At 40.1% G+C, this 26,693-nt stretch overlaps 1 protein-coding gene across 25 annotated transcripts in view; it reads left to right on the top strand.

The window, feature by feature from the left end:
• Positions 1–26,693, top strand: part of kcnma1a (potassium large conductance calcium-activated channel, subfamily M, alpha member 1a) — a 145,069-nt gene that overhangs the window by 48,370 nt on the left and 70,006 nt on the right. For all 25 annotated transcript variants that reach the window (XM_039782964.1, XM_039782987.1, XM_039782986.1 and 22 more), the window contains exon 3: positions 18,104–18,165. In XM_039782964.1, coding sequence (XP_039638898.1) covers positions 18,104–18,165 — 62 coding nt within the window. The remainder of the gene's footprint in view (positions 1–18,103; positions 18,166–26,693) is intronic.

The raw sequence follows: 26,693 nt of genomic DNA, 5'->3' as shown, positions 1-26,693 counted from the left end.
AACAGTTTAATTTTTAAAATGACTATATCATCCGGTTGATAGAGGTCAAAATGTCTCTGGAGGGCATGGACCAACAAGGTATTTTGTCCTTTAATTTAAAGGACTTGTTGGTTAATTTTGTGTGTGCTTGAGATTGGAACAAGCACACCTGACTGTTCTTGAACCATTTTGAAAGGTAACCTTTTGGAGTTTATCATTAACAACTCAGAATCCGTCTAAATGATACTAAATCAACAGTGGCACAAACTAGATACAAATATAAGGTAGTTTTCACATGTATTTATTAGTATTTTATGTTTCTTCTGATATATAACTACTCCTGTTACAAAACTTTTGTCACAGTGACATTAGATTCTTAAATTGATTTACAGAGAAAGAATCATGAGGCTTTGTGCTTTTTAACTATGTAGAGTTTTTCAAGGATAAATGAGGACTTATGGTGCCACTCCAAATAAGGTAACAAAGCCTCTCTCCAACTTCATCAGATTTAGATTCATTTTATTTAAACAGGGACAATGCACAAGTTAACATTAACCTTGTATAAGAACAAGGAGAGATGCATTGTGCCAGGTTGTAGCACAAGTGCTATTTTCCGCCCGTAGTCCCTTAACAAATAATTAACAACTTAGGAAGAACAAAAGTAAAGCCACAGTTCCTATTTGAATTTATGGACACTTATAACAGTTCTGCCCCAAACCCCTTTCTAACTCAGGAATGTATAGCCTATAAAAGCGCTTGAGATATGCGTGTACACAGCAGCTTTATATGGCACTTTCAATCATACGTCAGAATGGAGCAGTGGATTGTAAAAAGCTCGTGACTGATATTAAAACTATAAAATCCTCAGTCTTAGGGGAGCCGTCTGCCTTCCAGGCAGCAGCAGCTGAACTTTTCACTGACAAGTGTGCTGGATATTAAATATTGATAAGGGTGTCAGTGCTAGTCAACAATCAATCAAACCAGCATACTATCATCAGAGGAAAGGTGAGAGGTGGACCTGATGGACACTGAAGTGGAGTTTGGCTCAATGCCTTCTTAATAAGGGTCAGGGCTCTGTGAGAAACAGCACAACATGTTAACTGTATTTAAAATGGACTTTCTGTAACTCAGAGAGTAAAATCCTATACTTAATGTTTCTGTTGGATTTGGATTAGCTATCGTTTTGCCAGGGAGCCTATTAATTATCTACTGAATGAATAACTGTATGACTTAAGTGGAATTAATAATGTATACCCCAAAAGGCAAAGAAACTGACACCATTAGCAAATTATCCTTCTGTTCCTCTCCTCTGCCATATCTCAAACTACAGAAGCATACTGAGGGCCCAGTAAGTAGGACTGAAATTGAATATAAAATATGTTGGCTAATGTTTTCAATATTATATGAGAGACTTCAGCTCCTCACAGTGGGCTTGTTTGGTGAAAGCAACTGCCAAAGTGTTTACTGTGTCACCTTCACCCCTGCTGATGGGTGAAGGTATTGTGTTAAGGTCATTCATCGCAGGTTCCAGGCATCTGCCCACCTTATTGACTGAGCCAGACAGCTGTGTGTAGGGTTTGATCTGATGTGGCAGAGAGCAAACAGAGGACGGATACACTGAGATGCTCTACACTTTATACATAACCTGCCAACAAAAACAGAATACTAATACAGCTTTTCCTGCTCTGCGGATCCCAGTCTCATCTTTCACCTTGCTGCAAGCAAGCTCTCTACCTTATCAGGACCCACTACATTGTTAGCGAGCAAAAGTGGGCTTTGGAACGGATGATAAACTTCTCATTAACCTTGAGGAAATTAAACGAAACTCTGATTTAATTAGATAAAGATCATGTCACTGCTGCGTCTCCTCTGAGATGAAACCTACGCACCAGCGCGGGGGATCTCATGGTGATATGTAAGGTCGTTTTAAGAAAGAGAACCGAAAACAGGATGTGGTCCAGCAATATTGTTTTATCATTTAGATGGTAGTCGATCCATTTGCTTTATTGGAAGGGGAAGATGAAGCTTTTAATTCCATATTTGGCAGTTGGCTGTTCCTCTGGCTGCCAAATGCAGAATGACATTATTTGGAGAAGGATGAAAGGTTCTGCTGAATTCTGCAATAGGCATCAGACAAAGTAATTGCTCTGCATGCATTGTAATAGATGGTGTTGGTGTGATAACGTTTTGATGTTATTAACTATGGCAGGGATGATTTATACTATGATTAAAGGCACATAATGGAATTGTGAGTCAGTAACCGGTGCCTGGACAACATTGTAGTGACCTGAATACATTATGACCTGCAGAGCAGATGGAGAATAAGCCACTTAAAGACAACCTTTTAGTATTCACACCGCAAACTTCCCTTTCTCCCCATTTTCTCACTGTAGATAGAGTGGTCATTTTTCATTGTTCTGATGGGAAATTGTACCAGTTATGTAAATGTCAAGCTGGCTATTGGTTGATACATGGAACAATTACCTTCCCAACAATAGTGAGATAAGATATCAAGGGAAAAATAAATTTGACAAAGGTGTTCACAAACCGCAGATTGTGTATTAATCGTTATATTGACTGATTATGATTATGACTAACACAGATGATGCCTTTTGGTTATGAAAGTAGGATTTACACCTTTGACCTCTTATTCTTTCAGACCATCCACTTGTTTGTTTAACATTTTTCTTTCTTGTGCTTTCCATCAAACACCGCATCTACTACATTTATGCAGCCACTCTGTCTGAGTTTAAATAAAACAGCCGTAAAGGCAGGAATCAATAGCAGCATGGGCGGCGGTAACAAGTAATAGTGCCCCTCAACTGCTCCCCACAAAACCAGGAAAATTCCCTGCAGATTTGTATTTCATCATGGGTTAGTTTGTGAACAAACACCTGATAGGAACAGCCCCTCTCAGTGTCAGGTTGAAAGGATTCCCTGCATGGCAGAAGTCTGAGAAGAGGCCTTATGGGAGATCAAGTATTTTCTTTATTTTTGTAAGGGGAAAAATATAGAAAATTTTAAGGATATGAGGTGAGCAAGGGTGCATGAATTAAGCAAATGTTCAGTAGTGTTCCATAAGACTATATATTACTGAACTGTATTCATAAATTAGCAGCAGATAGCTAAAACATATTAACACACTACAGTATATACATCATTTTAATGTAATGTTGACATATTTATTTGCATTGATGCTCAGAAGAGGTAATTATCTTTAAATCAATTTCTGCACGGAAAAATTGCCGGATGACACAATCTTCTGAGCATAGCCATACTGAGAAATATAGAGAGAGTTTTGTGGAGCTGATACTCTTAGTTAGCTTTGTATCAACTCATTTGGCAATGGCTTGAATGTAACGGACGTTCATTGTTATCAAAAAGTTATGCACTAAAGCTTTAAAGTTTAACATAACAGTATTTCCTAATACCTACAGAATTTGTATAACATGGTCTTGTTTCTACTGTTTTTCTTTTTAAATATAATTGTTTGGGCCTTTATTTCCATAGGACAGAGAGAGAGGGGGATTGACATGCAGCAAAGTGTCATAGGTCGGATTCGAACCCGTGGCCGCTGCATTGAGGAGGAAACCGTTCTGCTCTACCAACTGAGCTAACTCGGCCACTCCACCAAGGATTGCTCATGGCCCACGACCATTGGGACATTTACCTGGGACAGTTGATTGGTTAGGCAGTGGTCCAAAGGGTCATTGTTTTGACTCAAAAATACTTGACACTGCATTGGCTGATTTCCCCAAAAAGGCTCATAACCATAGCACTTCCATAAACAAGTGTAGCCTCCTCCTACTAGAATTGGAAGTGCTGCAAAAATATATGTGACCTAATCTAGCTACTTTCTCCAGAAAATAACAACACTACAGGCAAATTAGAGCAAAGGGAATTTAGTGGTGGGTACTTGAAATTGTTAAATGAAAAGGAAAAGCGTCCATAATTCACCTGGGAAGTAACAGTTTGCTCAGCTGGAAAATGGTCAAGCAATGGTGTTGTGTTTGTAATGATATGATTCTGAGTAAGGCATATCAGGCTGGTTAATTTCTTAAAGGCCCTGACAGTAACTGCAACAACACATTTACTGCCCAAAGCAAGATCTGTGGACACCTATGTTGTAAAAATGTTATCTCATCAACAACCCCTCATTTGGTTGATTAGTATTTTGGAGAGTTGGATTAATGGTGAGATTAACAATGTTTTATTTTGACATTACTTGCACATAAGGGCTCAAATACAATAAATTCAATTAGGGCACATCCATATTTAGAATTTTATCTGGATTGTAAATTAAAAAAACAATTTACAATCAGTTCTTCTTCCTTGTCCCTTATTTTTTCTGAATTTCAGTCACTTTAATAATTTGCATCACTTTGCATCATGAACAGTCTTGATTGGAATATATATATATATATTTGTTTTTTTGAGAATGTTATTGTCTTTTTAACAGTAAAACCAAAAATTGGGCCTGGGTGCTGTCCTTGTCATATTCGTCCTCCACTCATGAGGCAGTGGCTCAGTTGTTTGCAGTGACACCCTAGATACCCTGAGGCATGGGGACAAGTTTGTGGACCTGTGATATCCTGCAGTGAAAAGCCACACTTTACCCAGAGTTCCTCTGTCTGTGGTGTTATATCACAGAGCGCCTCCACTGAACGTTAAATCTTTCATACATGGCTAACTGAGTTAGCATCGCTGTAACAGCTGAACAGTCGCACTTCACTAAAAATAATGTTGCCCTCCAGCCACCGTACATATGCATAATGGGCGTTATGGCAACTCAGTGCAGTGGCATCAGCTTTATAAAAAGTCCCAATTTCAAATTTTGCACATATACTGCATTTTTCAAAAGGAACCATTTATAAGCGTGTTGGATGTCGGGTGGAGAATGGATATGAATTGAAGAATTTCCCCTCTGCAGGCTGGTAATAGGCATCCTCTCCTCTTCTCTATGCTGGCATAATCCCAGTAGGGGGTCCTCCTTTCTGTCTCACGGACAAACACACAGAAACAAAGGTTGAAGACATACACACATGACATACTCAGACAAGGTAAAGATGCGTACACGTTGTGGCATTTAAGCTCTTGCTGTGCCTTAGAGGACATGCTCTAATATTCTCCGTCCCTCCACTCCTCTTTCTCTTCAGCTGCTCTCATTATCTCATTCTGTCTCTACCACAAGCCATTTTCTGCCACCTCTTAACGCTCCTCATGTCCCATGGGGGAACTATCTCTAATAGTCTCTCATCCCTCCATCTCCTGTCATCATCACCTCCATCTTTTTAATCTCCTAGCTCATTCTCTCCATCTCCTTTGTCCTTTTGGAATCTTCAGTGAACATTCAAGGCCATGGTCACACTGTTGGTCTCCTAGATAGGCTGCCCAGGATGCTATAGAGGGTGACCTGTCCTTCTAGTATCTAGAGCATACCGTACATCTCACAAGGTCCATCTCTGTTAGGATGGTTTAATTCAGCAGTGACACATCTCTCATAGTGCACAAGTAGCAAAAATATCCTCTTTTCATGAATAAATGATGCCCAAGAAATAACTTTTAGAGGAGATTTATCAGACAGGTTGTCCTGTCCGTCTGTAACAGATCCCCACAGGCCTCCTCTTCATCTCTCATGGACAGATGCTCATTTGAGTAGCTGTCATCCTGTCAGACCTGAGAGGCTTACCTTCACACGGACCCTCTTCACCGTCAATCACTGTTTCTGTTGCCTAGGTATAACAATATGTGGGCATCTGTCTCATAAAGGCCACTAGGGTTAAATGGAGCCAATTCCAAGGGTGCAGCATATGTGGTTGTATTTTGATTTATGAGACTGCATTTATTTTCAGAGATAATAATGCAAACATTGTGGGGGCCTGCCAGTTTATATACAGCCATGTCTTGTTCTGTAAGATGAAATAATGCACTGTATGCTGTCTGAACCGATTGTAGTTTTTTTTTTTAGAATAAGTTTAAGTCCCAGACAATTGGAAGCAATGCAATTGGCCTTAGCTGTGTTTCTTAAACCTCTTTATGTATTTCTTTACAAGTACATACATAATTAGAGCTACAACTAATGATTATTTTCATTGTCGATTAATGTGATAGATTTTTTTTTTAACTAATTAATGAATTCTTTGGTCCGGTCCTGGGGGGTTTCAGGAGATATGCTTAACCAGAGCAGAGGGAACGTGTGGAGGGTTGTGGGGCGAGGAGTTCCTTGAGGTAGAGGGGAGCATCACCATGGATGCACTGGTGGGTAAGAAGGGAAACCTTGTACTTAATCCTGAGTGAGACCGGAAGCCAGTGGAGTGATTTGAGGACAGGGGTGATGTGGTCATGTTTGCGCACCCTCATTAAGATCCTGACAGCGCTGTTCTGGATGTACTGCAGCTTCAGGAGGCTTTTGCCAGAGATCCCGATGAGGAGCACATTGCAGTAGTCGAGCCTGGATGAGACAAAGGCATGGACAAGCTTTTTGGCATCTGGCAGAGTCGGTGTGGAGCGGAGTTTGGAGATGTTTCTGAGGTGGAAGAAGGAGGTCTTGTAGGGATGTTTGATGTGCTCCTCAAAAGTCAGGTGAGAGTTCATTTTAACACCCAGGTTGGTGACTGATGTTAAAAAAAGAATATCCCGACCAGGGAAGGTGATGCTGGTAATGACGGATTACCGGACCTGGTGTGGGGTGCCGACTAGGATGGCTTCAGTCTTTACAATCATTCCCCAAAAGAACCAAGCAGGCCTGCCTTGTTACACAATCCACATTTTCTTCAAAACATGCCATTTTCAGCGTGAAGCTTGCTAGCTTGAAGTTTGTTGTTGTTTCCCGAAACTATGAACTGTCGTTGATCCAGACTATAGAAAAGTTAGTGAAAAATGCCCCATCACAATTTCTTAAATATCTAATTTCGTCCAACCAACATTCCAAAACCTGAAAATATTTATTGTACAATTAAGAATAAGGAAATCAGAAAATATTCAAATTTAAGAAGCTGAATTTAAGGAGAATTTTGGCATTTAAAAATAAAACTGACTCCGTTGCCAACGTACGACTTATCAGTCAATCATTTAATCATTGCAGCTCTATTGTTTTTTTTAATACATCTATGTGGTGGGGCATCATAAACATGCAAACCAGCACATAAACAATGGATGTCTGCTTCTTGTGTCTTGTTGGTTTACACCTGTCCCGTTGAGGTTGCCAAAGTTCATTTAAATGCAGTCAGTGCTACAGTGTTACATTTCACACCATGCTTGTATTTTAACAAATCAGGCATAGTCCCAGTAGTATCGCCTTTTCATTTTTTTGTGTCTGATTCAAATAAATGAAAAGCTTTCACACCATCTTTGCATAGACAAAGTTGCCCTTTACACTTTTAAGATCTGCTCGTAGAATCTTGATTGGCTCAATGCAGTCTCTGTCTGCAGAAATGTTTAATCATTTTCCAGATGATTCCATTAACACACTATCCCAAAGAATTTGCTTCCATGCAGCTAAATCAATCCCTCTTGCCTTAGAGAGGAAAGTAGTTAGTGGTACCTGCCACAGTCGTCATGGCTGACAGGAACAGGAAGAGAGCGACAGGAAGTTAGTGGAGTGCAGGGACATGAGGAGAGTGGGACGTGTCTTCTGTTATTCTCAGAGCAATCACTAGTCAGGATATCAGCACTAGTGTTGACACTGAACATCTATCATTTTTATATAAGGGATTAAAGGAGAATTCTGGTCGATTTCAACACGTAGCTCGGTTGTTTGTAAATTTGGAGTGCTGTCAGTAGTGAGAAAAACGAAAACAATCGGTGTTGCCTACACCGTGTTATCCTCCTGCCAGCGTTAGCACCCAGGAGATTGAAACAGGGCAAGTTTTAAACATGCTTTTAGCCTCTTAACATGTTCAAAATGTCATTACAAGTGCCTAGTGAAATGATTCCTTCCGAGTGAACTCAGTGAATCTGACTGCAGTAGATGTGAAAGAAATGCATAAAAGTTGTGCTAATTCAGCTCTGTTTAGTTCCGGTGTTGAGACGGCAAGACTTGAGACCGTCTACAAACTACAACACCGAAAAGAGATACAACAAAAATATTTATTAATTTAATGATTAAATAAGGTAGTGTCTCCAAACTTACCTCAATTATAACTTGTCTCTTACTAGTTATACTACAGCACTTACTTTAAAAAATAAGCATGTGCTTATTTTTGAAAATATTTTTGTATCTCTTTTCGGTGTTGTAGTTTGTAGACGGACCCGAAGCACTCGTCTTGCCGTCTTTTCTGACAATGTTTGTGATGGTCATCTGTGATTTATCACATTGTTTGTAACTAAAGAAGAAAGATTTACGTTTAAAATTCTAAATCTTTTACCTCAAAAGGTTCATGTTGTATAGGTTAATTTGTTTGTGAAGCAGAGTCCTAACTGCACAATGAACAATGAGAAATTTGGATGAATGATAAAGATGATTCTTGAAGCACAGGGTAACGTCTGTACCCCAGAGACGGTCACTGCACAATCTTGGATGGGAACACAAAAGGAGATGGCTGTGGGAGCGTTGGGCAGGAGAAGATGTTAACAGAGCAAAGAGAGACAGGACTGTGTTGCAACTGTGGAGCTTATTTTCACTTCTCCACTCTGACCTGACAAATCAGATATCAAATCTCAATGACCTTCTTTTCTTAAAAATAGGCTTGCATATTTAGTAGCCACTGAAAAGAAATAAAGACAGTTTAGATGTATCAGGCCATCTGGACTTGTCTAAGTGCCCAGCATTACAGATATAATCGAGACACATTTCATTACAGAAGAATACTTCATGTAGTAATTATGTCCTACATCTTATTTCTCCTACTCTTCCCCAATAGACTTTATTAAAATTGACTGTGAGTCGACAGTGGATTTGGATGATGAAAACAACTCCGACACACATCAGTGCGCAACTTACTCAGGCTTCAGCTTGTATCCTGGCTGCTTTTGTCCTTTGCTCCTCTCATTATTTATGAATGATTTGAAGGCTGGGTATAATTGTCCCTGTTCTGTTGACAGTCATAATACTAAATGATTGTGCTCAGGGATGCACCGATTCCGATGCCATTATCGGGTATCGGTCCGATGCCGTGCACATGTTCTCGTACTTGTAGTCATAAAATTACTCCAATACTACCACACCCAATACCACCTCATAGCAATGTGACAATAACTTCTCCGTCAAGCAGGTAAAGGCGACGGAGGAGGAGCTATGCCAGCCGTTTGGAGATTTTTGGATATAAAAAAAATAACTAGGCTCTTGCCCAATGCATGATTGCACTGATGACCAGCCATTGTCAGTCGTCATTCTCAGTGTATGGGAGCAGAGAGAGAGAGAGAGAGAGAGATTGGCGTAGCGGTGTTAGCCAAATGTCTCTAATCTGGTTAACCGGCATAAACATGAAGAAAGCGATATTTCAATCTGCTCTGTCTGCATGCGGTTTCTACACAGCGCTGTTTTAACCACAGAGCTACTCTGTAAATAGCGATTTTTTTTTTCACAAACAGGCTGAAACGAAAGCTCTCGGTGTGTAGTCTAACTGTTTTAACTGTTATAGTTTGCCGCAAGTCTTTAAATTTGGACAAAATCTTGTGAACTTAGCTCCTGGCGTAAACAAACCATCCTCTTCGCTGGATTGGTAAATCCACAATGGTACTTAATATGCATGTGAATGATGTCATCGGACTTTGAGTTTTCATTCTTTCTAAACTTCACCCAGTATTTTGATATTAGGAATTATATGATTTATTTTATTGACACTAGCCAAGGGAAATGTCCAGGCCCAGGCACTGAGCTTTGAATAGAAAAAAAGGCACGGTACTTTGAAAATACTGCTTTGTTCTAATTGACAACAATATAAGAGAAGGCCAAAATCATCTGTGTGTCTGAAAACACCCTTGGACCCCAGAGAGAATATTAAGTACTCATATCGGTACTTGGTATCGGCAAGTACCCAAATGTAAGTATTTGTACTTGTACTTGATCTTTAAAAAAAGTGGTATTGGTGCATCCCTAATTCAATCAGGAGAGACTTCGTTGCAGATATGCAAATATTTATTGTAGAAAAGCATAATATGAAATGTACATGAAATGCACAAAGTCTTTGAAGATTAGACTCCATCATTAAAATATTTAAAAGGGTAGAGAAACAGACATATTCGCCCCCAATGGAGCCTAGACACTGGTGATGGCGGAGAGGGAACCAAGAGGCTGAACGAAGGACCCATCCGCCAGAAAGGGACTCCGGTTGCAGTGTATGATGACGCCCGGAGGTGGAAGGGGAGGAGGAGGGTTGCATGTTTGCCTGAGAAGCCAGCTGATAGCAAGGAGAGAGACATTTAAAGCAGGATGTCATGCTGTGATTGGATCATGAATTTGTGGCCAATTCTGATTGGTTTACTGAAGAGTGAACACCTTAACAGCTGAAAAGATTTAGGGAGAGATAGTGGTGATTGCAGTGATTAGAAGTCTTTCTGAAAGAATTTGTGCTGAGCTTCATTTGTGCTTTTATTAATAAAAATAGGGATTATTTTGGGCCCTGCGTTGGACTGGCGACCTGTCCAGGGTGTACCCCGCCTTTCGCCCGACGTATGCTGGGATTGGCTCCAGCCCCCCCACGACCCTGTGCGCAGGATAAGTGGTTGACGATGGATGGATGGATGGATGGATGGGATTATTTTGATGCCACTGTTAACTGGGAGAGTGTAATTTTATTGAATGGGGCAATTAGCATTCATGTAATTTGAAAGTCTGGCTACCTATCAGCAGACGGCGCCTCACACATTCTAAAGTAGAGCTACTCCAATAGCTTGGGAATGGATTGTCTTGGGTCAAGATTGTCTTAGAACCAAAGCTCTAAAATCTTAACTAAAGCTGTCCATTTTGGTACTTATTGTCCAACTGGTAAGAGTCCCATATGAATTGGTATGCATGTGTACATCTTTTCAGTCACACAGTGGGAATCAGCAGTCTGTGTTGAGTTATACAGAGTGTGACTGGAATACAGAGTGTGTTTTTCTGACAGAATGTCAGATCATACATACACTTGCAGAGCCTGTCTAGAGCCCCCTGCCATTTGAAACTGAGGGAAAGGGGAGATCACGATGTGTGCTGATGTATGGATGAATGCCATCAAAGTTTAATGAAGGTTTCATTTGTTGACATTCCTCCAGAGAGGCTCACTCTCTCCCCTCCTGCAGTGACATGCAATTCTGTTTCCTTTTGTGTCTGAATGTGCATGGACGCTAGACCCGTGATAATATAGGAGTATTTGTTATGATGTTTTCTCTTCTGTGCAAACACTTACAATTTCATGAGTGAAGGTATGTAGGCTAGTGACAATGCCCCCAAATTTTTGAGATACCCCTACCAGAGGTAGAACTAAACCAACAATGTTTTTCCTCATCTCTAAGGTCTTCCATATATGAAATGGATTCTTGGCTAAAAATATTTTACTGCTAAAATTGTTAAATTAACAGATATTGTTATACACCCCAAAACCAAAAAAAGACTACAATATAGCCTGTCCGTATGGGAGTTAAAATATATAAACTAGTGCAGATCAATCACACAAGCTCTGAGAGCTTTGAAACTTGGCATGTTTGTAGTCCAGAAGTTGCTGTACCTACTAGAAAAGACTGGATGTGAATATCTTGATGTATGGAATAAATAGAGACATATAAACACATACCTAAAATAAGCGGACATGCAAAAAATGAATATCTATGCAGAATGTTTTCATTTACTTTGTGGTTGCTTTGCCAGGGATTATCATAGAAACACATATATGGCTTCTTGGAAAGGTGGGGTTGTGCTGGATCCAGCAATACCAAATATGTAAATATAGCATGACAAATCAGGTTGTTCTTTCACTCAATGTATGAGGTGTCCAAAATGAAAGAAAATGGAACACTGACATAATTTAGTCTCAAGTCCAAAGCCCATTATCAGTGGTGAGAAGAATTTTGAGAAATTCAAATATAAGATACATTTAACAATTAAACATTTCATATGGCACCTTGTACAATGGTACAATTTGACAATGGTATCTCAAAAACTAAAGCCCTTTTTGACAATTTGTCACTAGCCTAAAATGAATATACTGACTGCAAACCTGCAGATGTATGTTTAGGGATTAAAGCCAAAGGAAAGCAGAAACAGTACGCTGGTTTGGCCAGAGCTTTCCTTGGCTATGGATCTCTGAAATCCTTTCTGGCTGAGGCATCAATCGGACATTTTGGAACTCCTCTTTCTGGCTAACCCAGGGAGCCCGTCTGGATTAATGAACAAGCTTATCCTGATGCCACACAGTACTGACGGGCATTCTTGACTCCCTACCAAGGATTCCCACTCATGTAATCTTGGGGAACCCATGAGGATTCATAGAAAGTATTTATTTCTGTTTGACAGAAAGAAAACATAAAGAAAATATTCTATATATATAAATATTTCTCACCTAACTACACTACCCGCAAGGATATTTGTTTTCCTGCCTTTGATGTCGACCTCTAGAAGCTTTGTAATAATAGCATGCAAATCACAATGAGCTGCCTCGTTAGCCCCAGGCTTTGGATATTACTAATTTAAAAGTGTTTATTTTTTATTTTTAGAAATGACTAAAATAGCTTCAGATTAAAAGTTCCAACTTTCCTCCACATACTATGGGCTTTAATGAAGATATGTGAACAGTGAATTGATTTTAAACCTGTAAGGGTTGTTTAGATGCACAATAAAATGGAATATAAACCAATGGCAACTTGTACTCCAACTACAATACACAATTCTACCAGATTATCTACCAGAGACTTTGACACCAATCCTTCACTCAGTAGTTGAGGTGACTAAAAGAACGAAAATGATTATTGAGCCCTTTGACCTCTTCAACATTATATTATAGAGGGAGCTTATTTTGTAATGTGTATCAAGGTACTGTAGGTATCCCTTTATCATTTTATAAATGTCTATTACATATTGGATTTTTGCACAACAAATCCTCTAACAAAATGTATTGCTTTTAACCTTCCTCCAGAATGACACATCTGACACCCCTATGAGCAGAACCATTTCATTTCAAAATTGTTACAAATAAAAATAATTTTATTTTATGACATTACAACACTATGGTTATAGTTTGTTTAGGAAGGGTGTTTGGCTGTCATTAGGAAGTTGGATAAAAACAGCACAGTCCTCTGTCAAAGTCCCATGTTTTCTTGAGCCTCTATCCACCTTGATCCAGGTGTGTAGACAGAGAGCTGCGTCTTCAGCCCTCTCTTAACCTAACAGAGAGTCCTGTCCTCCATCTTGATTGCTTTGAACTGACATGCAGAGGAGATGGCAGGCTTTGAGTCACTGCTTTCTTGACCTGTGTAGTTGGCCTTAATGTGAAGCGATTATTCCGTACGTTGTCAGGCCACACCACCTGTCTATGAGACTTTGCTTTCTCCTTGTCACAGGGTGCACTTAAGAGACAAAGGTAGTCATTAGACAGGATCCCTGTTGGAGGAGGAAGTCTTGTGCAAAATTCTGGCTCAGTTTTAGGGCACTCCATATTGCTTCCATGGGCAAGCTGTGATGAGCTCTCTCAAAAGTCTTTAGACTGCCAAATGAACTGAGAGCATCAGACTCACACGTGTGTTTATACATGTAACTTAGTGTTATTATGTGTAAACAGTGTCATGTGAGAGCTGCCACTTTTAGCACTTGCAATACTGGAACTTGAAACCTGCACAAATGTGCACCACACATACACACACTGAATGATTTTGCTGGCCTCTTTTACACTTCTAGTCTTTTAGTGTCCCTGCTAAAGTGCACATCGGAAAAATAATATCTGACAGATTTAGCTTTACACTTTAAATATAGAAAGGGATACACCAATGAAATCCTACAGGGCTATTAACAAGAAAACGGACATTGCGTCCGAATGCTGCTCCTATGTCATGATGCTGGCCAGTTTCTTGACTGTGACTCACTCATGCCATCTTATCACATGTGAATCATGAAATCTGCTTATAAACAGCCTCATTAAGTCCTTTACAACTACTACAGATGCAGCAACAGCTATATTTAGCAATCCTTTTTTTAATTTCTCACTTTCTTTTGTAAGCGGAGGGAATGCCCCTCTGCCATTACCATTCTTGTGGGTTTCCCCTGAGTGTTATTACTTTGCCACTGATTTGCAGTGGCAATTGCTCGGTTGGTTGTCTTTGGTAGATTGTGGGTTTAAGGTCGACAGATAGCCCTCATACACATTGTGTGGAGAGAGAGAGAGAGTGTGTGATAGAGAAAGAAAGGGTGGGGGGATGGGGTAGAGTGGTGGACCGGCTTTCACAGCTGAATAACTGGGTCAGTTTAAGATGATGGCGCTTCTTATCTCCTCAGCTCATCGTTGGGTGTTCGCTGTTCACTGCTCAGCTTTTCAGCAACCAACTACTTTTTAGCCATACTTCTCTTTTTCACATACTTTAGACGCTCAAACTAGCTCAAAGGAAATGTCATTGTAAATGCATCTATATGCACTGTACATGCATTTAAGCACAATGCTTAAGGGGCTGACAGTGTCAAGTTTCACAGAAAAAGACATATTTCGTTTGTGGTCAAGACTCCTTAGATGTGCTGATGTCCACTCATCTTGTGGAATCCGGTTGTGTTAAAAAAAATTCAAATTCTACTCTGCAGCATTGAAAAACGACTTGGCGATTTAGCATTCTAGTCCTATAATATTGTTGGGCTCATAGCTTAACACATTTATCAACTCACTAGAAAAAACATTATGCCATCTTGTGGGAAAAATGACATATTTTTATTCCTTTATTAGACAGGGAGGTGTTTGGATCAGATACTGCCTTCCAGTCAACTGATACCCTTCCTAATCATACCAGTTGAGTGCTTTTCATTCAAAAAGCCCAATGTTATCATAGAGTTTCAGCTTGAGCCTTCTACCCATGTCTTTTGTGTGGAGCATCATTGATGTCTTTGGCTTGTAAGGTTATTCCGACCCTGGACAACTCTATGACCGGGATTGCCATTGTCCTCCATTCAAGCAGCAAACCATTAAAAATGCAAGGGTATGGGGGTGTTTACGTAATACTCCAGTCACAACGCATTGGATCAATCCAAAGGACCATCACATGAAAGTAATCAAGCCTCCATCATCAATAATAAATGGCACAATCAGCGGGGACAGTGGGTTCCTATTGTGAGATGGCTGAATGGGAGAAAATATCGCGGGGGAGGAACCATTGTGGATGCTACGTTGGTCAGCTGTTGCGAAAATGATGATTATGATACAAGGTGGTGATGATGATGGTGTACTCTGTTTGCTGGAGGGGATTATTTTGGCACGTTTTCACTAGAGAAAGCTGACATTTGTTCTTAAAGACTAATATACAACAGTGTTTCCCTAGGTTTGTGGGAGACTTAGGTGCACGTATGTTGCAGGGGGGTTTAGCGGTTCGCTCTCAAGATTTTCTTTTTAGTTTTTCAATAAAAAGAAATGCAATTTGACATCATTTTGGACCATTATTATTACCATATCTGTGCCTGAGACATTGGAAAAGCTATAGCAGATAATAATAACTAATACTCAAAAAGCTTAAAGACAAAACTTGCTAAAGAAGTCCAATGGGGACCAACTACAATCATTAGATCTGAGAAAAGTCCTTTAGTTAAATTTATTTGGCTTAGGTGCGTGTCCTCTGGCAAGTGTCATTTCCAAGCTTCCCATTCATTGTCTATGTGAGCAGCCAGGCAATGCATTCTGTTAGTATTGCAGCGACTTTCGAGAAGTGGGGCCTCAAGTTGCCTGCCTCATTTGCATAAAGTTGAGGTACAGGCTACTTTATGCAAATCATGGGCGTCCAACTCGACTTGCTGCCTCTCGAAAACTCCGGAAATTCTTTTAAACTGTTGTTGATCTAAAATGAAGACAGATTTAGCAACTGCATAGCTTATGTCTCACATAAAATGCTGTCAGAAACACAAAGCATTGAACCATTTTTGTAAAATAAGCCAAAGTTTCCAAACGTGCCGTCATGGTTTGTTTTGAAATCGTAAGAGGTTGTAGGAGGTTTTCTTTTCTTGTCATTGAAGAGAAATTGATAACTGTTAGTGGCAAGCCCGTCAAGCCTCCATTGCTGGGAAGTGGGGTGATCCCTGCCGTCAAAAAACACCTATGTGGACAGTGTAGAAATATATTGGGTTTAAAATAAGAATGTCCTGTAGCCTGGGATGGCCTCGCTGTCTCCTCCTGTCTGGCATGTGTAAGATAAGACGGGTTCAAATTTAGTGGAGCAAGAGTGCTCCTCATTTGTTTAATAAACAATTGGAACAGAATGCACCTAATGAAATCTCTTAAAGGAACAGACAATCTCTAGCGCGCAACTGCTCTATCTTTTCAGAGACAGAAAGTCTGAGTGATATCCAACCAATTGGCGGCCCACACGCAATGGCGAGAGGAGGAACCTGAAGATGAATAAAAGAATAGGGAAAAGGAAGGTCCGGTGTCAGACCCGGAAAGACTTTGTTGGTGGTTAGGGAGAGAAAGTCTCGAAGGAGCGGCTGATCCATATGCATATGAAAGATCTGTTTGCAATATCATTTTACTAAAGATTGTTATAGTTTAACTGAACGAATCCTGAGTATTCATTTCTTGGTCTGCCTTTCAACGAACACAATAAGTAAAGGGGAAACTTTGAGAAGTGACCGGTAGTTCTTAAAAGACTGGCTTTTTGAGCAAGAGTAGAATCGGTCGCTTTTTTTCCTACAACAGCTACTATTGGCCTTATAATGGTAGGGAAAACCCTTTACAAAAAAGCCTCATTTATCTGCATCAACAGGACTAAATTTGAAAAGAATTCATGTGTTTTGTCTGTTATACTATCCTCTATAGTGAAATTTGTTTTTTAAATGATTGTGTTCCTATGTAATATATTTACATTTTTGCAGTTCTCTGAAATCAAGTGATAGCCATGGATAGCCTGGTCTAATTGCACTAATTTGGTTGTTTTAAGAATCTCTACAATATACAATAACTTGTTAGATGCAGGGTTGCAGGTGTTGTGTCTACTATCAGTTGCCCTACCTTACTTTACCTTACCAATCATGTATAGTCACTTAAAGGTCCCATGGCATGAACATTTCACTTTATGAGGTTTTTTTAACATTAATATGAGTTCCCTTAGCCTGCATATGGTCCCCCAGTGGCTAGAAATGGCAATAGGTGTAAAACAAGCCCTGGGTATCCTGCTCTGCCTTTGAGAAAATGAAAGCTCAGATGGGCCGATCTGGAATCTTCCCTATATGAGGTCATAAGGGGAAAGTTTACCTCCCCTTTCTCTGCTTTGCCCGCCCAGAGAATTTGGCCCACCCATGAGAAAGAGAGAGACATCATGGCTTGCAAACGAGTGAAGCATGGCAGTTGATCAAGGCCACACCCCCACCCTCCACCTTGCCCCGCCCTCTCTCCTCCTCAATAGCATTTAAAGCTACAGACACAGAAATGGCACGTCCTAAGGAAAGCTCATTGTGGGACTGGCTCGTAGTGCCTGTCATTCTGCACCAAGGCTGAGATTTGGGAAATAGACTTCAGATACAGTATTAGGGGACCACTAAGGCCTATATAAAAGCATCAAAAAAGCAGCATGTCATAGGACCTTTAAACATTATACAGACCACAGTCCAGCTGGATCACATTCTCACACAATGCAAGCTTTGACTCAGTGTAGAAGTTAGCATGTCAACACTTGATAACTGTCTGTCTCCCCCTCTAAGCACTTCCTCTCAACACCCCAACACATTGTGGCTGCCTTTTGTACAGTTAAGCTTACAAATGTGTATCCTTTCTTTGCTTCCTACGATTGTGCTGGCTTGACTCTGCCAGTATTTAATAGGTTGTATTTGCTGACATAAGGGTGGGCATTCATTATTAAGCACGTTTTTAGAAATTTTTCTGCAACCCACAGTAACTAGTGCTGCCTGTTGTGTCCACCCCAACTCAATATTGTGTTTACTATAGAGTACATTAATGAGCAGAGTTAGAGGACTTTTGCCTGTCTATACATCAAAGTAATTTATCTTTTGTCTGTGACTTTCTCTCCTCAGGTGGTGTTAGTCTTTGCGCTCAGCATCGGGGCCCTTGGAATATACTTCATAGACTCCTCAGAGTAAGTAGTATATTTCATGACATGTCTTCTGAAATAAGTTGAAATTTCTCACATGATGAAAAAAAATGTGCGTGTATTTCTTACATTTACATTGGCCTACATAATGTATCTGAATGATAGGTGCACACACATCCTTACTCATCTCTACACACTGCAATCTCTGAAATGCAAATGCTCATGTTCACTCCCCCACAAGCCTGGATGCATACACATACAGCGCATGCATGCACGCACGCACACACACACGCACATATGCACATACGCGCACACACACACACGCACGCGCGCGCACACACACACACACACACACACACACACACTGAGGGGTTTTCAATGGGGGGCCTATCAGTTTCCATGGTAACAGAGACAGGCATGTGTAAGGGAGTTGTTCTATGTGTGAGTAAGTGAGTGTGTGTATTGGCAGTTTATGCGTATCCCTGGCTGGCAGTCACCCAGAAACAGATTGCAGCCCTGGCATTTCTCTGTTATCCACTGCAGCTACTTTCACACCACCCAGACCCAAACTGTATCTTTTGAAGGGATTTTTTTTTTTTTTTATGTTTTAAAGTCTTGTGCGTTTCTGTCTGGTAGAGATATCTGCTCATTAACTTTGGCATTAAGACCCATGGTCAGACCATACTGGAGAGATGCTGCATTATCAGGTACAAATAAAGAGCAGGGGCAGCTAAAATAATTCTCCTTGATTGGTGGTGTGATATAGGAATGGGTCCATGTGAACTCTAGTAGTAATCATTTTTTATTCTACAACAAAACAAATGTAATGTTATGCTGTGTTAAATGTTTTTGTTTGCAGACTCCATCTGCTCTATCTACATTTTCTGTTTATTTAAGAAACAGCAGAACACAACAGAACACATCTCTTCCAGGCTATTTTAATTTAAAATCAGTCCACTCTGAGCCATGTTTTGAGTTTTGAGGGGAAACGTCTAAGTCAGGAGGTGCAGAATTGCCGTCAGCAAACAAACAGTATAAAATAGCACCCTAAATAAAAAGAGGCAATTTATTGTTTCCAATTATGTAGAAGTTGTTGCATGTGCTTCTGGCAATGAAATAACCAAAGATGTTTCACCATGCCCAGCACGTTAACTCTGCATGCCTTTGACTTTACAGTATGTCGTGCACTACTGAATTACCAAAATAATGCCTCAAATATTTACTGTTGTACCTGTGGTTATGGAATGTTTATTGCGAAGGGACCATAACATATATACCACAGTACTGTATCATACTTTTTCATCATAATCATTCTTCTGTTGGCTGTTGTGCAGGATGTTATCTTTAAGCAATGGCTGGCTTATTTTTTATTTTTTTTTAAAGATTTTTTGGGGCATTTCAGCTTTTAATGGACAGGACAGCCAGATATGAAAGGGGAGAGAGAGGGGGAAGACATGCAGGAAAATCATCAAGGTCAGACTCAAACCCTGGACCTTCTGCGCCGAGGCACACATCTTCATATATGTGCGCCTGCTCTACCAACTGAACCAACCCAGCCACAGCAATGGCTAGCTTTGATGCAATATTTGTGAACTTTGAAATTATTTCCCTGAGGTAACCGAGAGCCTAAAACAGGGATAGAGATGTAAAATTCTCAAACTAAGTTTATCTAAAATGCAATCCAACTTGTACAGTCTTATTTTAGCAGCAGTGGGAATTTATTCCTGGCAGTCACCCATTTATACCTCAGGATATCAACCTTTACTTCCTCCTCTACATCTCTATTTTTCTTTTTATATCTCTCTATCTCTCTCTCTTTGTTTTCATCTCTGCCTCTGGCATATTTTTAGCAAACCAAAAGGTGGTTGAAAGACAAATTATCTTCATATAAAACTGTATAATTTCCTTTTAAATATTCGGATGATTACGAGGCATGCAAAGTAATTGCTTCACTCAGTCATTGGCCTTGTGAATAATCATTGGTCAATCAATCATTACAATTCTATACACATAGCAGTCATAGCAGAATTGGTGGGGTGCAGGCAACAGGCAATTATTGCAGTTAGGGTGAACATTAAACCTCCAATATGTCATCACCATGCTGTCTCAATTATAATTTTCCTTAGTGATGAAAAACATTACCTGCGTTACCTGATTGGGAGGCCTTGGAAAACTGGACCACATATCCATATTATTGTACATCAATATTTCAAATGTTACACTGCATTGGTTACATATATATATATATATATATATATATATATATATATATATATATATATATATATATATATATATATATATATATATATATATATATATATATATATATACATACAGTACAGGCCAAAAGTTTGGACACACCTTCTCATTCAATGTGTTTCTTTATTTTCATGACTATTTACATTGTAGATTCTCACTGAAGGCATCAAAACTATGAATGAACACATATGGAATTATGTACTTAACAAAAAAGTGTGAAATAACTGAAAACATGTCTTATATTTTAGATTCTTCAAAGTAGCCACCCTTTGCTATATATATATATATATATATATATATATATATATACAGTACAGGCTAAAAGTTTGGACACACCTTCTCATTCAAATGCGTTTCCTTTATAGTATGCATAGTACTATAAGAAATGCCTTGAAATATGTAACACTTGAGCATGCTTCTATTGACATGCAAATATGCAAACTTTGATAAGCTATCCACTAGATAGACACAACAAAGTAGGAAGGTTGGCTCCGTGGGTTCGAATCAGACCTGTGACGATTTCCTGCATGTCTTCCCCCTCTCTCTCCCCTTTCTCACCTAGTTGTCCAGTCAAATTAAAGGTGGAAAAGCCCAAAAAATAATCTTAAAAAAAAGCACAAGGTTTGCAGAGATGGTATTATGCCATGACATCAAACCTGTAGGGCAAAAAGGACTTTTTGGTGCAGAGCTGTAGTTTGTCTAACTGTAGTAGTTCTTCATTTTATCTTGTATGTTACAGTGCACTTTGGAGTGTATTTGGATGTGAGTCAGCTTCCCTGAGGCATTGCCCTGATCTCTCTGTGCTCCCATTAAGCTGAGACCCTCTCTACCCTCATCATCGTGATTAGCTCAAGCTTGTCACTTGAGTGTGCATGTCCTCTCAGGGAGACTACTGATCAACCCAGAGCAGGTTGAGCCGACTCAGGGGGCTTTAACATCCTAAACAGGGCTAGGTTTGGTATAGCCATACTTTAACTACAACAGCTTGAGACTCTTACGCCCTGTACAGCCTTTTGTTACATGTCAAAGAGTCGACATTGCACAAAATCTGTCTCAATTGTCCACTGACAAAGACCTTTGGGGTGCTAAGTTAAATCTTTTTTTCTGACCGATAGCTGACCCTCGTTGACCGATCATTAACCGTTTACCGAAAAGTAGTGGAGGCAGTGGAGTCACAGTTCATCTGTCCAGGACACTTGGATGTACTTTCCTCGCTTAGCTGCGGACTTGTACTGGTAGTGCATTGGACACGTGCAGCCACTTTCCTCAAACAGCTTGCGCATCCGAGCGACCGGACCGATCTCCACCGCATTTCACAAGAAATAGATTACATATCATAAGATGACTTTTAAACTAGCTTACATTTATTTTTATTTTTTTTAATTTTTAATTATATTGTCTTTAAAGGAATATTTCACCGCTGGAAAGCTGAATATATCTTTAAATTGGGTCACTTATGTAGTAGAAATGTGAAAAAAAAATTGAAATTGGTGCCTTCTAGGCCAAGAAAAGCCAGAAAATGTGTTTTGGTCTTATATGGATGAAAAACACCAAATCCCAGAATGCACCTGCTTCGTTGCTTTGAGTCCACTCCCAAGCCACGCCTACCGCTTGACAGACCGACAGAGGCATTCAACTCAACTCAAGCGTGTTTTATTGTCATTTCAACCATATACACGAAACAACATTTCATCGTGACTCAAGTGGTGTTACACATTTAACATATATAAAAACGACATTATATAAAAACGACATACGAAACAGGCTACATTTAGTACACACACTTTATAGGCTTAAAGTTCAGCTAACGCATACTAGCATTAGCGCTTTGTGCGCTGTAAACACCGAGCATAAACACAGCCGTGAATTAGTATGTAATGTAGAGATGGTCGGCATTTAACAGTCACAAACTCCACCAGAAGTTAGCAGTTAAATGGATACAAATCACCACATTTCTGCCGCCTTACTCGGTGTTAACACAGCCCACCTCTTTTACCTGGCGACAGAGCATCTCTGCGCTCGGAGGGCTAGCAGGCCTGGTAGCTGGACAGTCCGGTACACTATTCAGGCAGGTTTCCACAACAACAAAAACACGGGCAGTCTCTGAACTCACGCTGGGAGTGTCGTTGAAGTTGGATGTAGTCCAGTTTGTGGTCTAAATGAGCGGACACTTGCAAGCAGGATCCGGTAAGTTCAGCTAACGATACTAGCATTGGTGTAGCTAAACACAGAGTATAAACACAGCCGTGAATTAGCGTGGAATGTCGAATGGTCGGCATTTAACAGTCACAAGCTCCACCAGCAGTTAGCAGTAGCTAGTTGGATTTTATTTCTACACCAGTCCGTTTAACACAGCCCACCTCCACGGGCCGGGCGAGCAGCCTGGTAGCTGGATAGTCCCGGTTCCGGTACACTGTTGTTCAGGCATGTTTCCACAACAACAAAAACACAGAAGTCACTGAACTCACGTTGGGATTTTCGTTGAAGGAGGATGTAGTCCAGCTTGTTGTTTAATGAGCAGACACTTGCAAGCAGGATGGCTGGGACAGGTGGACAGCTAGCGTTAGCTTCCACCTAGCCGATGAGGATGTCCCCTAGCCGGCTAGCGGCATTGAGCGACACCGCTGGTCTCCGTGCAGGCGAAGCTCACGTAGTGTGCCGAGTATTGCGTCTGTAATAACGTTTCCTCCATATTCTCCGATCTGTACCGATGTATCCCGGTGGTACACACGTCCGGTAGTTTGAATGCAGATAATTGTTGTAAATGTTTTCTGCTGAAAACCGAAAGCCTGTTTAGCGAAGATTCAAGATGGCTGACAGTCGTTTTCATTCGGAAATACCTCGGCCAGACTCGGCAGTCCAACCCCTGTGGGCGTGTTGAAAACATACGGAAGTAGATCCTACTACTGGCTGTAGTCCTTGCTTTCTGGCCGCCACATCTCCAATGACGCAAAAATCGTCATTTTACGTCATCGGAAGATTTTTTCCAGGCCCCAAATGCAGAGATCTCTCGTCTCAGGGGGACATGAGGGAGGGAGGCACGGTCATTCAGAAATACTATCGGGTTTCTACTGATACAAAGCTGAATGCTAAATCGGTGAAGTATCCCTTTAAATGTTTAACTAATAGTATTAATCGGTCAGAATTCTTATTGTTGGCTAATGGTTAACCATTAACATTCCTAAAATACAAATATTAAAGTTTTCATCTCTTCCACAATCTGTTTGATGTTGTGTTTGCTTATGTTTTGTATGCCTAAAGATGTCTGAACTTGACAACCTCCAAAAAATCCAAGATGCGTCATATGGCATCCACACTACCTGTCACAAGTAAACATTGGTCTAACAACAAAGCTAAAATAAAGCACAGGGTTGGATCTCAAATAATTCTTAAACTAATAAGTCTCCAGGAGCATTCTGCACAAGAACACTAATATTCACATGTACTCTTTCTCTGATTATCACCTTGTGTGTAGGAGGGGCATACATAAATCTGACTCACATTCATACCTCGTACTCCGATACTAAAAGTGACCTCTCCATCTAGCTTTTTTCCCCCACTAAATGTTAATGACTCAGGAAATGGATTAGCACAGATTTATAGGGCAGCCTTTTAATAGTAATATTTACTCCACCAAATATTGACAGTCTTATGTTACAGACTTATAAATGTTTCAGGCTCAATGGTTTGCTTTCCCCCATTTCTTTCAAACTGCCATTTTGGCCATCAGATGAAGTGAACATCATTCTGAAATTGTCTGTAAAAAAGGCAACAGTAATGGGAAGGATTATGGTTGAGTCCCTGTGGTAACAGCTAAAAGAGACATGTGGGTTGGGCCTTGGGAGGCTGGAGCTGCACGATGGGCTTTTATGTCTACTTCAGTGAAGCAGGGTAGCCCCTTGGGGCAAGGACACACACATACACACACACACACACACACACACACTGGGTAAAATGCTGAAGAAAAAGGGACCTTTCTGGTGGCCAGGCACCAGTCTCCTAGGTGTTCTGTTCCTAACTTTTGACAGGTGGGGCTTTCCTAGCAGCTGTGTTGGCCAATATCCTGCAGCAAAGATCCACAAAAAACACTGCAAAGCCTTCTGTGGAAGCAGGTAGAGAGAGTTTGAAAGGAGGGAATTGTTAATTGGCTGCCCTCCCAGTTTAGCACAGAGATTTCTAGTCATTGACTTGGCAACCGTGTTGTTGATAGAAGGGCTGTTTTTTGATTGAATGGGAATGGATACGTGGCTTCGCTTAGAAATTCCGTCTATCTGTTTGTTTTGACAAAGTGGTTGTTTACCACAGTTTCTGTGCACATTATAATGTATGATAAGAAGCTGCCTTTTCTGTTCCTCTGCAGCAGACTTAACTTGCCAAACTGATGCTATATTGGTAACATTTTCTATGGGAGGATACTGCGTCCTCTCCCGGCCACATCTAAATCTGTTTTAATACCTTGGCTCATCCCTCATCCTTCATCCCTTCTTTTTTTGCTCCTCTGTGCTCCCATGAAACAAATAGAGAGGAATGTAGGACAAAGTCTCTGCAGGCTGTTCTTAAAGGGATGCCCTTGTTCCTGCTCTACTTCTGGTTCTATTTCTCTACTCTCTCAACCCCTCCCTGTCACACTTACAGGCTATTACACATGCACACATTGCACATTGTCACGTTAACTTGCAGATTTAAGCACATGTACAGACATGCACAAATTTTGTCTCTTGTCTATAAGCAGCGACCTGTGCCTGTAACTCTATCATTAGTGTGCGATCAATGTCAGCACTGAAAAAGAAACAGTGCCTAATGGCTAATTAATGGGGTAAGGTGAGAAATATGGCTGGGCAGTGAGACAACCTTGGCAGACTTTGTGGCGATGAAGGGTAACCTATATAAGGACCTCTCCTTGATCTGGATGGAATGAGTCGGAGAAAATCATGTAACCAAATCGTAGCTAATACCAAGTGGCTTCAGATTTAAATACACAAACTGACTCATTTCAAAATCAAATTTTCAGCCATTTTCTAAAATCTCTCCCTCTTTAGACTAAATGCCATTTTATACCTTTTCACACACGTTTAGGGAGATTTTCCCATTCTAAATTAGTGCGTTATAAACAAAATGTTCTCTGACAAAAAAGAGCAAATATTAAATGTCAACATCACACCCATAATGAGCTTTTTTGTAAGTGTTACGGAACATCACAGCAGTTTTTTATGATTGTGGCGCTTCTCCCTATAGAAAATAAGAAAATAAGATTTTTAATTGCTTTTGATATCTGAGCATTAGCTGAGAACGGTTCCAAATTTTGGAGTCCTGTTACTAGCTGTGGTGAAGCTAAACATTAGTGTGATGGTAGCTACAGTATAGCATGTTGTTGTTACCCTGGCTGTCACTCTATCTGATAAATGCAGATTCAGTGCGTGAAACATTAATTGAAGTCTATTGAAAAAAATGACTGAAGACATTAGCGAAGTCCCTCTTTAATTTGATAATTTTTCTGGGGTCAGTGCATGCTGAATGGTCCTACCTCTTTTGTTTATCAAAGTCACCATGGCAATATAAAGGCCATTTGCTGTTGCTGTTTCCTGATTTCCCTCAATGCGTATCGGAAGGGCTATTTTCAGACCACAGCATGAGCCAAGCTCAAAACTGCAGTTAACTTAATAAACCCCAGATGAAATTAAAATGATGTAAGTGCCTTTGTGGCTTTTTTCTGGAATGTCAAGCCACAGCTTTTACTCAGATTGTTCAATATTTTAGGAAAATGAAGAAAAGAAAAACACTTTTGAATTACCAAAATGTGCACACCACTTTTTTTTTTATTTGAGACTGCAGCCGGACAAACAGCATACAACATATGCTATTTTGTACCCCCCACTATGGTTACTAAAATATTTTGCATAATTATATACAGTAGATCACAAATGGGTTTGTTAACTGTTCCCATGGTCAGCACAAGGAACATGTACATTTAATAATATAGTTAAAATTAATCGTTAAGCTTTTGAATTCCTGCTAAGGTCACTTATCTACTGTACTATCACACAATCTTGCTGTTCACTGAGTTTGCACCACAAACGAACTGCATTAGGTCTGACACAGACAACAACCCATTAGAGTTCAATTAACACACCAGTCAAAACAAACTGATCCAAAAGAAGACATGTTTGTGACCAAACACTTTAGTGTGTAAAAACTCTTAAAGTGCTAAACTTATTAGTTTTATTTCATCCATGTTCTTTTTTTTATCTCCTAATTAGTTTGTGTTTAAAAGAGGAGTGATGATGAGATGTGTGTAGTTTAACTATATTGTA

The sequence above is a fragment of the Perca fluviatilis genome, chromosome 19 (assembly GCF_010015445.1).
Source record: "Perca fluviatilis chromosome 19, GENO_Pfluv_1.0, whole genome shotgun sequence".
Taxonomy (NCBI): Eukaryota; Metazoa; Chordata; class Actinopteri; order Perciformes; family Percidae; genus Perca; species Perca fluviatilis.
Note: the sequence above shows the minus strand (reverse complement) of the source record. Positions and strands in the feature narration are given on the sequence as shown.